The 15,958-nt window shown below is 40.9% G+C and overlaps 2 protein-coding genes across 9 annotated transcripts; both read right to left on the bottom strand.

Annotated features, from left to right (window-relative positions):
- Window positions 1-2,395: 2,395 nt before the first annotated feature.
- On the bottom strand, window positions 2,396-6,423 carry cirbpa (cold inducible RNA binding protein a). Of its 6 annotated transcripts, none has more exons than XR_013650628.1 (8): window positions 6,286-6,423; window positions 5,531-5,642; window positions 5,339-5,445; window positions 5,124-5,256; window positions 4,894-5,032; window positions 4,762-4,820; window positions 2,605-2,694; window positions 2,396-2,534 (listed from the first exon to the last, which is right to left on the bottom strand). XR_013650628.1 is itself a non-coding variant. In XM_011486718.3 (7 exons), the coding sequence occupies exons 2-7, from the start codon at window positions 5,628-5,630 to the stop codon at window positions 4,351-4,353; spliced, it is 552 nt and encodes a 183-aa protein (XP_011485020.1). In that variant the 5' UTR covers window positions 5,631-5,642; window positions 6,286-6,423; the 3' UTR covers window positions 3,554-4,350. The 6 variants fall into 6 exon arrangements, 4 of the variants coding, with proteins under 4 accessions (XP_011485020.1, XP_011485022.1, XP_004079241.1 ...); XR_013650629.1 differs by having other exon boundaries at window positions 5,151-5,256; XM_011486718.3 differs by lacking the exons at window positions 2,396-2,534; window positions 2,605-2,694 and adding an exon at window positions 3,554-4,364.
- Window positions 6,424-8,175: 1,752 nt separating this feature from the next.
- LOC101173256 (midnolin-A) lies at window positions 8,176-14,570 on the bottom strand. Of its 3 annotated transcripts, XM_020711025.3 has the most exons (7): window positions 14,167-14,570; window positions 13,697-13,821; window positions 11,869-11,928; window positions 10,454-10,936; window positions 10,254-10,347; window positions 9,876-10,085; window positions 8,176-8,877 (listed from the first exon to the last, which is right to left on the bottom strand). In XM_020711025.3, exons 3-7 carry the CDS (start codon window positions 11,899-11,901, stop codon window positions 8,711-8,713), a joined length of 987 nt encoding a protein of 328 aa, XP_020566684.1. In that variant the 5' UTR covers window positions 11,902-11,928; window positions 13,697-13,821; window positions 14,167-14,570; the 3' UTR covers window positions 8,176-8,710. The 3 variants fall into 3 exon arrangements, with proteins under 3 accessions (XP_020566684.1, XP_020566683.1, XP_004079361.1); XM_020711024.3 differs by having other exon boundaries at window positions 13,684-14,570; XM_004079313.5 differs by having other exon boundaries at window positions 12,168-14,569.
- Between the last annotated feature and the right edge of the window lie 1,388 nt (window positions 14,571-15,958).

Raw genomic sequence — 15,958 nt, 5'->3', positions numbered from 1 at the left:
TTTTTTTTTTTTCTTCTTCTTCTGTAACCCTTGTGCTATCCTAGGCACTTTAACATTGGGAGTTGGGTCATCTAGACCCAATAGACAGTGCTCTGAACCTTTTTTCTTCAATGATTTGTGATGTTCACTGGTGTCCATGAATTACATGAAATCTTTCCACCTTTGTCATGGTAGGGAGAACACGTCATTGTAAGGGTGGGGTCATCTAAGATAGCACAAGGGTTAAAAAGACTGAGTAACTCAGGATCAGTTAAGGCTTCTACTGTATTATTTTATGTGGAGCTTTACAGATACATTTTTTGAATATTAAATAAATGGACAGGCTGGTGCTCACACATCTTCGTCCCATGGTCAGCCAGTCAGTGGACCCGCTGCAGTTCGCTTACCGGCCCGGTATCAGAGTTGAGGATGCTGTCATCTTCCTCCTGGACAGAGCTCTGTCACACCTGGACCAGACTGGGAGCACTGTGAGAGTCGTGTTTCGACTTCTTCAGCGCTGCTGAGGGACAAGTTGGTGCACATGGGGCGTGGACCAGCATCTGTCTGCATGGATGCTGGACTACCCCTCAAACCGACGGCAGTATGTGAGGTCAGGCCACTGTCAGTCTGACATGATCGTATGTAACACAGGAGCACCGCAGGGAACAGTTCTGGCTCGGTTCCTGTTCACTATCTACACCGCAGACTTAATGTTCAGCTCAGCATCTTGTCACCTGCAGAAGTTCTCGGATGACTCTGCTGCTGTCGGACTAATCATGGATGACAATGACAAAGAGTATAGAGAACTGATTCAGAACTTTGTGGACTGGTTTCAGCGAAACTACCTCCAGATCAATGCAGGGAAAACCAAGGGGGTGGTGGTAGATTTTCGCAGGGATCCACACTCTACATTAGCGCCGAAGAACATCCAAGGAAGGGACATTGAGAGAGTAGATTCGTACAAGTACTTGGGTGTTCACCTCAAGAATAAACTGGACTGGTCACACAATACAGAAGCACTGTACAAAAAAGGACAGAGCAGACTTTATCTATTGAGGAGATTGAGGTCTTTAGGAGTGCAGGGATTTCTCATTAAGACTTTTTATGACTCTGTGGTGGCATCAGCCATTTTTATGGAGCGGTCTGCTTGTGTAGCAGCATCTTGGCGGCTGGAGAGGCTGGTGAAGAAGCCCAGCTCCGTTCTGGGGCTGCCTTTGGACTCAATACGAGAGATTGGAGAGAGGAGGATGGTAGCTAAGCTATCATCTATGATGGAGAACAACGCCCAACCCATGTATGATTCTGTGTCCTCACTGTGCAGCTCCTTCAGCGTCAGACTGATACATCTTAAGTGTCTGAAGGAGCAACACAGCAGGTCGTTTCTACCTGTTAGACTGTACAACATTAGCTGCTCCCAGTGAACCACGTTAACCAACATCATCATCTCTGTCATATTTCTTTTACCCTGTGCAATAACTGATTATATGGTCATCCTGTGCAATTTTTGGAAATATACATGTGTGCATATTGTACCTGTACTGCTGCAGCAAAAAGGAAATTTCTTCATCGTGGGACTAATACAGGAATATCTTATTTTATATAATTTTAACTGACAGGGGGGGGGGGGGGGGGGGGGGGGATTTATAAGTTAGCTGTGCCTACCAAAAAATCTTATTCCTGCTTTCACAATTTCGAAAAACAACATTAAGTGACCTTTCAAAAATACAGTTTGACATTTACATTCGATGTAGAATGGAAACTTTCCTGGTACCAAGAGCTGTTTACTTTACGGACTGAAACTTGTCCCCTCAGCATTTCCGATCAACTGCAAACGCTAAGCGGTGTACTTTCGATTCTACAACATGAAGCCGTCTGATTCCTAAACCAAGCGCCTGTTCTCAACCAATGAGGGCATTCTGTTCTTACTACCGCTCAAGCCACTGACAGCTGCTTGACCACAGATGAGCAAAAGACTGCTACAAAAAATTTGGAACCTTGTAAAAACTGGTTTCTCTGACTACAAACGGCGCAACGAAATCTTGTCCACCCATTTAATAGTCAGTGGTGTAGCCCAACTCTGTCTCGTAGCTTATTGGTTGCTTTGTTGTCAGGCAAACAACCCCCACGTCACTCCTTACACCCAATCACTGGCCAGCTGATGCAATCTTAAAACGTGTATCCTCATGAGACCAAGATGGCGCATCTTCATGGAAAGTTACCAGCCAATCTTTTTCTACCTATTCTGTCGTCTGTATTAAGGCCCTTTTTCCATCCTCAACTCCTTTCTAAATGGGAGCAGGTCTCACCAATTTTTTTATAGCCTTTCTGCAGACTTTCCTGGCTATTAAAGACATTTTCCATTTTCTCCTCAACCCAATTCACAAGCTTCAAATATGATTATGAAAAAGAAAAACTGTTTTCAGATTTACTAAAATCTTTATTTTAACATAAAAAGCATTTCTTTTGCAGTTTGTCACTGCGGCCATCTTCAACCATCCATTGCAGGCCACTACAGGCCTTCAAACTGCGTGAAGCCATCACATCGCATCCCAGACCTGAAAGATAAAGATCAAATTAGTCAGATGTAATCACAGATAATTCACATCTCTGGTCCAGGAGACTTACCAGGTACGGCTCAGGCCCGGTTTCCCCGTAACAGACTACTTGTGCCACATCACACGGTAGATCAAGTCTGTCCCCTATCACGTCAAGTCACTAGAGAAAGAAAACTGCATTAGACCAAGCACATCAGAACAGAAGATTCAGTTGACAGCATGCAATACTATTAAAACATACATCCAACAAGACACTTGAGTGCAGTATATGTAACATCAGGACAGCTGAGGGGCATTATCGGAGCAAATTTGAGGAGTAATGCAGTGATCAGAAGTTGACTGAGAACAATGCTACCCATGGTTAAGGAGGCAAAAATGCTCTTTTGTAGACTGTAGGTGGGGCGATACAATCCAGAGGAGCTTTAGAGACCTTCCCTCCACTTATGGTAATCTGAATCAGAGCAGAGGCTTGGAATGTTTGTAAGACATCTGAAGCAGAGGATGTTACACAGCGGCTAACTTGGAAGGCATTCATGGAAACAATGAGAACTGAGTTTGAAGGATGTGAGCAAAGCAAAAGGAGATTTTTACCTCACGTGCATTGGCCTACTTTCTTCACATTTGAGCTAGGCAAGAGCAGCTTTCATCGGATGAGCACTTGGTAGGCGCAACGCTTCACTCTTCAAGGACTTGTTGGTTATTGAGGAGGCTGAGTTCTTGGAACGTAATGGAGCATTGACATGACAGGCATTGTACCATTCCTTGTGCCGTTTGGCACTTCCCTTAACTGGAAGGTTGACCAAGACACTGTTCAAACATGGCTGACTTGACTTCAGAGTGCATTGGGTAAAAAGCTATCTAGCACAAAAATTTGATTTAAAAATGCAAAAGTCACATATCACTCGACTGCAACTGTAATGCATTTTAACTCAATTTTGATTTCAGCTGATCTTTTACTTCCATCTCAATTTCTTCCCATCTGACTCCCACGTGATCACTTTCAACAGGCAGAATCAGGATCATTTTCCATGTTTCGTTTAATAGGCTCCATGAAGCCAAACTGACAAAAAAAAATATTCTTGTATCATACAAAGAACAAAAAGTACAAAACTGTTCCCGCTTTAGACTAAACTTTTGGGTAAACGAAATTACATTTTGAATCACTTTAAACAGTCCATTTTACAGCACATTTATAATGCAGACGTTGAGCAGAGAGCACAGAAGATACCTTGGACAGACTGTAGCATGCTGCATTGTGCAACTTCATGAACAGCCGGCCACTTCGGATGTGTAGTTCACCAGTCAAAGGCATTCACTCTTTTGGGAAATGGAACAGAAAGGAGCCTTGGCTGAATGAAGGTTCTCTCAATAGGAAAAGGACTTCATCCATAAACCCCAAAACTATTTAAGCTTTTTCCTTACTCAATTTAAAACTCTTAAGGAGGTAGATGATTGACCAAGGAAAACTATGCCCCATTATACTTTATAATAAAAATTGAAAATTATATTAGAACACATGTAAAGTGTCAGACAAAAAAGGTCTACAGCAAAGCTGTCGCTGAGCTATCAGAAGCTCCCAAATTGAGAATGGCTCTGTGCTCTACCAAGGACAGATCGAATCAAAGCTGTAGGAAGTTGTCAAATTGAGCCAGGCAAGACTCGTTAACTGTTGTAACAGGTTTTGAGGAGCAAATTAACAACTACACTTAAGGTGGCGAACTACAAAACAGGTCAGCAAAATACATGGACAATTTTCTTGAGGAGAGCATCTTTCAAAAACAGCCAGCCAAGTGATGGTCTTGATTCAAGGAGGTGTTTACTCGTGTGAAGCTGGGGGAGCAGAAGTGGGCAAAAAGGTGAAGACACTGAAAGTTCCGACACTGGAGTTTCATTACATTCTTCATCCCACCAGGTAGTATACTAACCCTCCCTTTATTCTGTCAAAGAGGCACCGTCATAGGACAAGGCAACTTTAGAGGTGGCAGCATTATTTCGTTTTCTCCTCCATCCTCTTGTGCAAAGTTCGGAAATTCGTAATATGAGAGGGATTGAGGTCTTTTTTTGCAACAAGGGGCAGATTCGAGATCAAGTTGTACCAACTAAAGGTTGAGGACACCCCATCACGAGCTGCATTTATGACTAGGCATTAAACTTGTTCCTAAAAACGCTACAATCCTAATGATTATAGTCTTTTAGCCCCAAAGTGTGATTAAAGCTCAATGCTTACCATAGCTGTCATAGCCGTCCCTGTAAGACCCAGATCGGTCACCATATCCTCCCTGCCCCCTATATGAATGATAAAAATTATTAATTCACCTCATTATGCGATCATTCAACAATAAAAAATGATTAAACTTACCTATTGTCTCTGTAGCCGCTGGATGAGTATCCACCACTTCTGAATCCGCCACCGCTTCCACCAAAGCTCCTGTCTCCGCCTCCAAAGCTCCTGTCGCCATAACTTCTGTCTCCGTAGCCTCTGTCGCTGTTGTAGCCACCTATAAACATGAAAGAAACAACGGATTAAAATAGGGTTTACCGCACCAAATTTAAAGTGGAGCGAGGTTTTTATTCTTCAGCAGTTCTCACCCCTGGAGAAACCACGGCCGCCCCTACCCCTTGATCCGCTGAAGCGTCCACCGCGCGGGCCTGATGAAAATCCTCCTCTGGCGCGACCTCCCTTCCCTGCTTCGTCCACTCGGATCGCCCGGCCATCAAGCGTCTGGGGAACAAAATGCATGAAATTTTAATTTTATTTTTAAAACAAAACTTCTTAAGCAAGAAATAAATAATCGACAACATACCTTTCCGTTCATTGCGTCCAGCGCATCTTTAGCATCTTCAACATTGTCGTACTTCACAAAGCCGAAACCACGTGATCTTCCGGTCTCTTTGTCTCTGATCACATCGACTGAAAAGACCAAAAAAAAAAATTGTAAAAAAAAAATAACGACACTAGTGTTTATACAAATTTTAAAGCACCGTCAAATGTTTACCTTTTTCGATGGTTCCATATTTGCCAAAAGCGGCGGCAAGAGAGTCTTCGTTGGTCTCGAAGCTCAGACCTCCAATAAAAAGTTTGCCTTCGTCCGACATTTTAAGGGATAGCTGCATATAAAGAGAAACCAAATCGATTATTAAAAAAAGAATACATGAATAAATGAAAGGAAACATCGAGCATTAAGGGTTACTAGGGTGGGGCATTGTGAAAGTAGGTCAGCGAGACGACTCAAAATGGCGACCGCACGTTGCGCACTTTAGCGCCAAAGCTGGACCGCCTTAAATTTAACTTAAAATTTAAGTTGTTTTTATGAAAACATACCATAATACATTACTCACAATTAATATTGGCTATATGCACCTTAAACACAACGAAACGGTACAAATAGATGGTGCTGCGAAGGATTTAATTTTTTCACCCAGCGCCATTTTGTGGCGTCGAGCTCGTCTTCTTTGTTCAATGACCTACTTCGCCACGAGTCCGCAAAGCCTCTTTTCAAGGTTACATAAGTGCCCCACTTTGAGAAAATTAGGTCAACGACAGTTTAACCTACTATTACTCATACAATTACTGCAAAATATAGTTAGTTTTTTACGCATTTTAAGATTGAAAATCCTAAATTTAAAAATTATGATTTTCCTAAGACAAGTTAGATTGCGAAGAAAAACATTTAGGTCACTTGCTCTTTAAAGCAAACATAAGCACCATATTTCACCATTTCAACACAGTTTAAAAAAAGACTGCGATTACCTTTGTCCTTACAAGGGATGGAGAGAAAGACGCACGGTGCTGCAATGCAGATAAATGGCGGGGGAGGGAACGGTCCTTCGTATTTATACAAGCTGCATCTTCTTCTTCTATGGTGGTTTAGAGCTCTGAAATCCCGCATTGTAACTTTAAAGGCTAATACCGCCACCTACTGTTCAGGAAATTCTGGCGGTTGGACCCGGAAAACGACACCAAACAAAGAGATTTTAGAGACCGAAACTAAGCCCACGTGTTGTTCTGTAAGGAAAAAGGCATTTAACCCTCAAAAGAAAATACTGTTCGAAAAGCAATTTTAAACCCTTCTCTTGCCTACTAGTCAAAGTTAAAAGTCGTTTATTTTGTTGGGTTGTTGTTTTTGAATTTTACAATAAAGTTTGCTTCTTTTATAGTTTGCTAGTATGCTTCTTTTTGCTTTCATACATCTCTTAAGTGTTACGATCGTTTTTGTATTTTGAACAAAACATGTTTCTGCTGTAAGTTCGGCATGTGTTAAATACGTCTTTTTTTGCCTTTTCTGTTTAATTAAACCACATTTTTTGGAGAAAACGTGGGTCTCTTAAAGTTGTAAAATTTAAACCGTTTTTGTAGAATTTATTAGCAGAGCAATATATAACTTACTTCAAACTAATCTATTTTATAATCAAAAGGGAATTCGTGCCATTTTCTGATTGTTCCATTTTGGACATTGAGGATCACACTTGAAAGCAAAATTTTATATATCTATGAAAATAAAATTTTATTATGTGCCATTTTCAAAACTACAAGAATTTTAAAAGAAACAGTTTAAGAAAGCTAAATATTGAAAGCACATTTTTTCATATTCACACATGCATGTTTTATTCATATCCTCTGACTCCACCTAACAGATGAAGTTAGGTACTGAATAATTACATTAACTTTCCTGCATTCCTGAAGCTGAGAACATTTACAGAGATTCAAAATAATCTACTGCTGCATCCTAACCTGTGCCAGAGTGCACTTTTTGAGTTGGAAATAAGACAACAAAGGTTTATTTTTTCCAAACAGCAACCCAAATTTTAAAGGCTAAGAATTTTTTTCACTGAAAATGTTAAGGATAAAGATTTTCTAATTCAGAAAACAAACTTGAATCCTGAGGAACCATATGACAGTCATTTTTTTTTACTAGTATGATGCATTGGGGTTCTGTCCTCTTTATGCTTCTACCCTTCTTCTCCTCTCTATTCTTGATCATTATTCATAATTTAGTTCTCCATGCCTCTGTTTGGTGCAGTGCGATTCATGTACTGTCCTTCTTTCCCTCTCCCCTCCAGGTGAGTGGGAGTGCTTCCAGATTCCAGTTGGCTAATCCGTGCTCCTGTACCTGACCGTGTACCTTGTCTCTGGCTCGCCTCTACTACTGCTTCTACACCTGGCTGTGGATCCTGTCTCCGGCTCGACTCGCGCCCCTGACTGTCCCCCCAACTCCGTCTGGATGAATTTCGTCTGCTGGACTTTAAATATGTAGTTGTAGAGTTAGATAAGGTAGTTCTTCTCTATGAGTTCTGGTAAATCGCCTGTCCGTCCTGGGGGAGGATCCCTCCTTCATGTGGGCACCCCTGAGGTTTCTTCGTTTTTTCCGGAATCCGTTTTTTTCAGGAGTTTTTCCTTACCGCGAAGGGGGGTCTACGGGCAGGGATGCCAGTCTAGCTTAGTCAGTTTGTTAGTTCATTTTAGTCTATGGAACTCTATGTATTCATGATCCTTTTGATTTTATGTTTAACTTTACCGATACAAAGCCCATTGAGACAACTGTTGTTGTGAATTTGTGCTATACAAATAAAATTGAATTGAATTAAACAGACAGGCCTTCATTTTGTTTCTTCCTCCAGTGGAAAAAAAAGACATAAAAAGTTCCAGTTTTCTTTTATTTTTATTCATTATTTGCCTACCTTTTGAATGTTTATATCATTTTAAAGGGATACCCAGAGAAAACCCATAGTGTACATGAAAACAGAAACATTTAAGGCAATAGCATAAAAAAATGCATAAACACAAAAGTTTTCTTTTTTCAGACACAGTTGTAAACGTTAAGATTTGTGTAGACTCAAGGACAACTAATACTATGACCTTTGAGAAAACATTATTTCAGAGGAACCAGACTACAACAACTCTAAGGCTTTACTACAAACCCACAAAGACACAACAGTTGTAGTTTTACTGAGATGACAGTGTATAAAAAACATTTTCTAGATTATTTCCAATGCATCAAACATATTTAAGGCCTAAATTTAAGTCTCAGTTCAGTGTTTTTTAAATATATTTCCAGCCTGGGTTACAAACAAAGACACACATTGGGAACTATTGGACCAGAGACAGAAATGTGCGACACTAAATGACCTCTTTATTTGAGCTCAGCACAGTGAGAGGACCTTCCCCTTCCAGAAGGTTAGGAGCGCTGATGCTGATACCAACAAGTAGTTTGGTTGAGATGAGAGTTCTGGCGAGTTCTTCTGCGAAGACGCCTCTGTCGCATCAAAAGCTGGAGGCGTTCTAGCTTACAATGCATGGTTTGGTTTTCTTCTGCTACAGAGTTAAGCGGTCGGCTTTCATCGCCTGCATAGAAGACAGAAAATAACCTGTTAGACAAGCAAAAAATTTAAAATCAGACATTTTTAATTATTTTATAATCAATTTATCTGATAAAGTGCTTGGGAATAAAACATTTAAACTTTGCTTCACTTGAGGATGAATTGAGAGAAAGAGTGTATTAAAGAACAAAGCCAGGAGAACACATGTAGTTTATGCACAACAAATATAGGTAAAATTACCTTTTTTGCATGTGCCTGTGCATGTCTTAATGCTTGATTTGATATTTTTGGCTCCACATGTTCATTAACATTGCAGCCTAAAGTTAAGAACACTTTGCTTACTTCATGTGAAATTTCATTTAACAGCAGTGTTTCCCTGTTCTGAACCTCTCATGTTCTGCAGGTTTTACTTGTTTTGCGGCCCACGGATGCCTTTTTCACGTAAACAGATCCAGTTTGTCACTGTAAACAAGAACTGGTTCTCAACGACTGGTACATTGTTTAACAAAGGTTAAAACAAATCAAATGTAAAGTTTTAAGACCAGGCTTCTGCAGGGCTCATAGAAGTTGAGTCAAAAATACGACTATAAGCCTTTAAAAAATCTAGTAAAGGTTTATAGTTGTAAAAAAAAGCTAATGATTTCATGTTAAAATGCATTGAATTAGTTGGAAAATGGGAAAAATATGCCACAGAACAGCTAATTGTATGTCTCAATAAATATTTTCAACTAATTCAGCATCACAAGAAAGGAAATTCATGATGATTAGATCACACAAGTCTAACAAAAACACTGAATGACATCAGTTAGGCCTCTCATTGCAGTCCCCATCTCTTTTTAATGAAGTAATCAGAGCAGGTTTTGTTTTCTTGTGAACAGAAAAACCGGAGCGATCACATTTTTCTGCTCACGTGAGATCAGCTTCACTTCCCTGTCTGAATCTCGGAGCACCGACTGAAGGTGAACAGTTACACATTAAAGTTACACAGTAAACCAGCAGGACTGCCTCGGTTTCTGTTTTTACCATGGTGACACACTCTCTTCTTTGTCGGCAGCCTCCTTCTTTTCTTGCGGGCCTCCTCTGTGGTGAGTTGGCCGACCGCAGAGCTGGGAGGAAAAGGAGGAGTTAGAGCCCTCTGGTGTCGGTGGGCTGCTATGAGGAGATCGTTGAGGATTTGAAGAATGATGGCGACGCCACGTCGAGGATGACTCTGACTGCAAGACGACAGAGTCCCTGATGGAAGACAAAAATTGCTGATGAGATTTCTACTAAATGCGTTTCATTCTAATAAAAAGTGGCATGATAATTGCAAACTTGTGTTGTACTCTTGTCTTTACAGTCTTTATTTAGTTGATTTTATGGGTTACATATACCAGAAGGGGCGCGGTCTCCTCCACTGACCTGAAAAAGTCCCAGAGACGACACCTGGACAATCATTCACCAAGCTTTCTATGACTGCCCCTGACGGCTGAGACTCCATCCCATTAACACCCACCTGCAACAAAAACAACAAATGCTTATTTTCGAATCACACTGCAACTCAAACATAACATTTGATCATGCTTTTGTATGGCGTGTTGATGGCTCTATCTATGGCTGACCTCTGACACCGTGGAGGCTGGTCTCGGGCTCTGAGGCCTCGGGTCCGAGCCGCCGTGTCCAGCAGAGCAGACTGGAGCATTTCCAGCCGGACAGCTGGCAAATGGAAACGCTGAAGGTAGCGAGGGCGCAGAGTGGGACTGAACCTCAGATGAGGGACCACAAAGGTTCCCAGGTGGAACTCGATTTGTTGGGTTCACGGTACGCTTGAGTCTCTGAGTACTCTGGACAGAGGATGTGAGGTCAGTCTGGAGCAGAGCTGGAGAGGAAGTCTGTGAGGTACTGGATCCTCTAAAGGAGGAATGGGCGCTGTCAGATGTCGGAGCGTCAGTTTTGAGTTCAGAGCCACACAGCGGCTTTGAATCCCTGTCCTGCTGCAGCTTCTTCACATCCTGCGCAGACAGCTGCAGCTGCACATGCATGGTGTGGGCACCAAGTCCAAGCGTGAGGGTCAGGGAGGAGCGTCCAGAAAGGAAGTCCTCCATCTGTTAAACAATCAGCCAAAGAAGAGAAGTGCATTTTTACTAATCTTTATGTTCACATTGATATCAAAGAGGGGCTGTCAATAATGGATATTAATCACAGAAACATTTGAAGACCCACTCCGATCATCTTTTCATCTATTGTAAAAGCGTTCCCAGTGGTATTTTGATTGTGCCGTTGTTAAATCGAAAAATCAGCGTTGTTTTCTAGGACACAGTTTCTGCAGAGCGTCAGTAGGTCATCTGAAATTTGCCTCTGGCTTGTGGGCGGGGAGTAAGCCTGCTCCCCTTTCCCATCATCCCTTTGTTTATGCACTCTCCCGCTAGCTTACAGCCCCTCACACCCCCAACCTAACATTACCGGTGCAACAAAAGTGGTGATGAATATTGGAGCTATCCAGTTTTGAGCCCTAATGTCAGCTCAGAGGAGGAAAACAAAGACCTACATGGATCTATTTGTCTGCAAGTGGATGTGCTTGAGTCCCTTTGATTGTAACTTCTGTAGATGGCAAGTGTTACTTTTTCCTCTGCTCCTGATGATTTGAGTAATGAAATACTCAGAAATTCTATTTAAGGCCTCACTTTCTTTAAATATGTCATCAATTTTTGGAAAAATGCCACAAGAACATGTTAAAAAAAACCAAAAAGAATTTTCCCGGAGTGGATCTTTAATAGAAATCTTACTGTGGAACATAAAAATATAAACAGCTATTACTACTACTACTAGTAGTAGTAATAGCTATTACTAGTAAATTAGTAAGGTATGTTGTGTAGAGGTGAATCCATGCGTTACTGGCAGTGCTCACTTCCTTGTTTCCACAGATGACATAATTTGTTGTGCGCAGGTTTGCTTGAGATCATCAATGTGACTCGTTTAATGAGTCACCGAAGAGAACATCTAGAAAAATAAACATGAAGTAGAGTAAAGCACTTACCTGTGTGTCTGATAAACTCTCCAGTGCATCCATGTTGGTGTCCTCTCAGTCTGATGAGCTCTGCAACACAATCAAAACAGTTCAAGTCTGAGTAGAGTTTGTAGATGTGCACGCGCCTTTCCACGGCTAAATCAGCTGTGATGATGAATGCTAGGATTTCTGAGATTCCGTTTGAACAGTGTCCCTCCGCTCAGGTGTCTTGAACCCTCACTGATACACCTGAGGACTCCATCCATTCACAAAAATAGGAGCCTCGCGCGGCGCTCCGTGCAAACATGCAGCAGCAGGAAAGCACTTGCCTGTCTGTCTCTATGCATGAGTGGGATTCGTGTTCGTGGATGCGTGTCCTCCACAGTCTCTCTTTGGGTGGGGTGGGGGGGATAATCAGAGCTGCTGGCTGTCGGGGTAATGAACAACCGTATCGGATTCTCACAGGAGGAGGAGGAGGAGGGGGAAGGAGGTGAAGAAGCGAGGGGGTCCGATGCTGCTTCTGTCCTGGACTTGTGGCTCTTATCGGTTAAAAAAAAACTTATTCTAGCTGCTGGGATTGTTTTTCTGTTTTATTCTTCGACTCTGCTCCGCCTCATCCGCCGTGTTAACCTCCAAGAAACCAAACAAAGGATGCAGAAAACATTTACGGTCCGTCTTTAGCAGAAGCTCCACCAGCGTAGTAAAGTCAAGGAGGAAGCCCCGCCCACGCAGGCGTGATCAGCCAATCAGCAAAAGCCACACCAAAAACTGGGTCTCGCTCGTCCAATCATAAACTCCAACCCTCCCATCTCACACTAACTTGACTCCACCCCGGTTTGTGCTATGCTCACCTCAACGCAGATTGCTGTTTTTTGGATGTCCTTTTATGATGTTTAAAATTAAACTTTTACTAAAAAAAAAAATACAGAAAGATATATGATGAAGTTAGATTTCTTGCTAAAGTATAAAATCTTTCTAACTTCCTAAAATAGGATCTAAATAATGAAAACTGAAGAACAAATCACTGTTTTTTAAAGTATAAAATTACATGGTTATGTTGTTAGTCCTATACAGAAAACATTTATTTAGTAGGTAATGAAAAACATTTTTATAAATACATTTCCCTTTAAATGTTCAAAACGCACAGTATAATGTCTGAACTAGTTCAGCTTGAGCCACAAATTCATTGATTTTATGGGATCTTACTTAGAGTAAATTTATTTCTCACTGTCTTTTTAAATAAAAGGTTATTGTTTCGTCATAAAAACAGTTTTCACATTGCTTTATGATCCAAACTGAAAATTTATGGAACTTTTACTGCTGGAAAGTAAGATTTCCAGCAATAAAAATTATTAGCAGAAAAACAATGAATTGCTTTGACGGAAAAATCCTTTGTCAATCTAAGGAATTGAAATTAAAATATTGATTTAAATGTATTTTTAAAACCACCCCCACATAAAATCTTTGCTTTTGCAATGCAAGGATTGAAAAACGTTATTATTATTATATTATATGCATATTACTATTATCATTTTGTCGTGTTTTGCAAATTCAGCAAAAACAAAACAGCAAAATTAAATTGAAAAAATGTGTAAATTACCTAGCTACATTTTGGACATACAAGGTTAGGAAACATCCTCACATTTTCACAGTCTTTATGAAAAACACACATACAATTTGTAAAGTGGGGAGTCTCCATAAACTTCTAAACATGATTTTAAGGCGCTTCATTTAAAAAAACAAGAAAACATATTTTTAGCTTTTGTTCTAAATAAATGTCAGTTTCAGAGTTCTGCTCCAGCATGTATTTTAGTCACAACAGGGGAACACATTGCATGCGCTCACATGAATCACTGACTTTGTTCAGGAGTCTGTGGGAGGAGATGCTCATAGAAAACACCCACTCCTCTGCAGTCCCTCACAGCTTTGGCTGTTTGGTATTCATCTCAACCCTCCGTTGCACAGCAGTATCCGGGGCTGCGCCTGTCATGAAGAGAAACGACCTGGAGTAAAAATGTGACGTAGGAAGTAGTCGAAGGGCCTCCTCACAATAGCTAAAAATAGCTGCACCACCATCTCCCCCCTGCTTTGTTCCCCGTGTCACCACCGTCCCTTATGCATCATTCCACGCCTTCATTCAGGTCACTTCTAAATGCAGACAGCGTCGTCAGCTCGAGTCTCCTCCATTTTAAAAACACCTGCAGTGTGTAAAAACTACCTCCATCTCTCCTTTTCAAAGCTGTTTCAAAACCCACATAAGAGACAACTTAAATCTGTCCTTGATCACATAAACACAAGTAAATCCCAACTGAACCCCTTAAAATGTACATTTTTTGGCTAATCTTCCCTGGAATCACCAAGGAATTCCTCAGTCTTCCCTCTTCAAACGTGAAGTTGGTGTGATTTCCTCCCCCTCAGCTTCTGTCTCCTCTCTTTCTGTCACTCTGGCTTTTTGCTGAGATGAGCGAGACAGTTCAGGCTTCTTCGAGCCTCCGTGTGAACAATTCGACAGGATGTACTTTTCAGACTGTGCACCGACGCAGCTCTGACGTCAACAGCCCAGCAACACACAAACACTGCACTACCCCATCTTCCCCGTAGTCCTCCTGCCCCTGCTCAGCATCGTCTTGCATCATTTTCCAGATCCTGTGGTATGTCTCACCTCAGCATCCTGAGAAATTTCAGGACAAATGAGCATGGACCTGAGATCTCATGACACAAAAGATGCGTTGTCTAATGTTTACAAAGAATGTAAAAAAAAAAACTAAAAAAAAACAGCTTTGTTATTTTCATCTGAACTGAAATTTAAAATTTTACTCGCACAAGTCTGATCCTGTGGTTTCACAAAAAAAATGTTCTAATGTGCACCTCTGCAACGATGATTTCCATCTATTATCAGTTTCTGTCATCAAGATCCCACATAGATGACATCAGAGCCAGAGTCTGCGTGAAAATGATGACTCATTCTCCTCAAGACCCTCCTGTGAGTCTGAGGATTTCTGGGATTGTTGGAAAAAGACTTAAGACCAGTTTTAAAGATTGCCCTCCCCTCCTGTAGCCCGGCCGCATACAGAGCGTTAAAGGTCAAGAGAGACGTGCTATTGCACTTATTTTTTACTCCTTTGCACACATAATCTTACTGTTACTAGGGAGGTTAAACATTTATATTCTGTTATGTCTAAAAACATCAATACCTGGCTCAAAATTGTGAAGGAACATCTTTAGACTCAGGGTGACATTATGATTAAAAAACGCCTACCACCCCACTTTTTTTCCTCATCATCAAACTTCTACCATTTGGGTGTCCTGTGACTGTTTCTGGAATGAATATTTTCACTCCTCCAAAGGTTTTTGATCATGCGTGTGCCAAGCATCCTTAACGTTCACGTGAAAATCTGTTGCTCCTGGACACAAACCTACTAAAAATCAAACGATGGCCTGTAGTAGCAGATTCTATCCAAATGTGAGGTGCAGACATTTACAATAAGGCTGTTGGAAGATCAAAAACGCTTTAAAATAACCCCATAGAAGATCTACATAATGCCGAAAAAATACATTTCATTTACAGGAAAGAGAAATAAAATATATTGTTTACAAGCATCTTTTTGTCTGGATTTGTCGCAGGTGTTGTCTAGATTTTCTGCCTCTCACAAAATAGAGTCAGAGCTTGAAAGTTTAGTTCATTTGGTTTATTGATTTCTGTGAAAATAATGAGCAAAAAATGGTGACAGTAAAGTACAAAAGATGTTAACTAGACCCCAGAGTGTTGGATATCACATTAGTGTGTTAATGTTTATTGAAGGGGTGTTGAAGGGTAGTTTATTAGTCGTAATTGAGGGCAAACAGTGAGACACGCACGTGATATATTTGACTTGATTTGAAATGGTTTATTTCAAGCAATCAAATAAGAATAATACACAACAACAATACCATCATCAGTTACTCATTCATACAATGATGAATCAAACTTAGAATAATAAGACATATTAATAATATTGCTTGAAAGGGAGTGGAAGGAAGCAAACTTATATAATCCCTCCCTGTTATGCCGTAACCATTTTATGACATGATTTATCATTATCCGGTTCCTAGCTTTTATCAGACAGAATTAAGAATCCTG

This window comes from Oryzias latipes, chromosome 17 (genome assembly GCF_053564925.1).
Source record: "Oryzias latipes strain Hd-rR chromosome 17, Olatipes_Hd-rR_3.1".
In the NCBI taxonomy this organism is placed as follows: Eukaryota; Metazoa; Chordata; class Actinopteri; order Beloniformes; family Adrianichthyidae; genus Oryzias; species Oryzias latipes.
The sequence above is the reverse complement of the archived record's forward strand: the minus strand, read 5'-3'. Positions and strand labels throughout refer to the sequence as shown.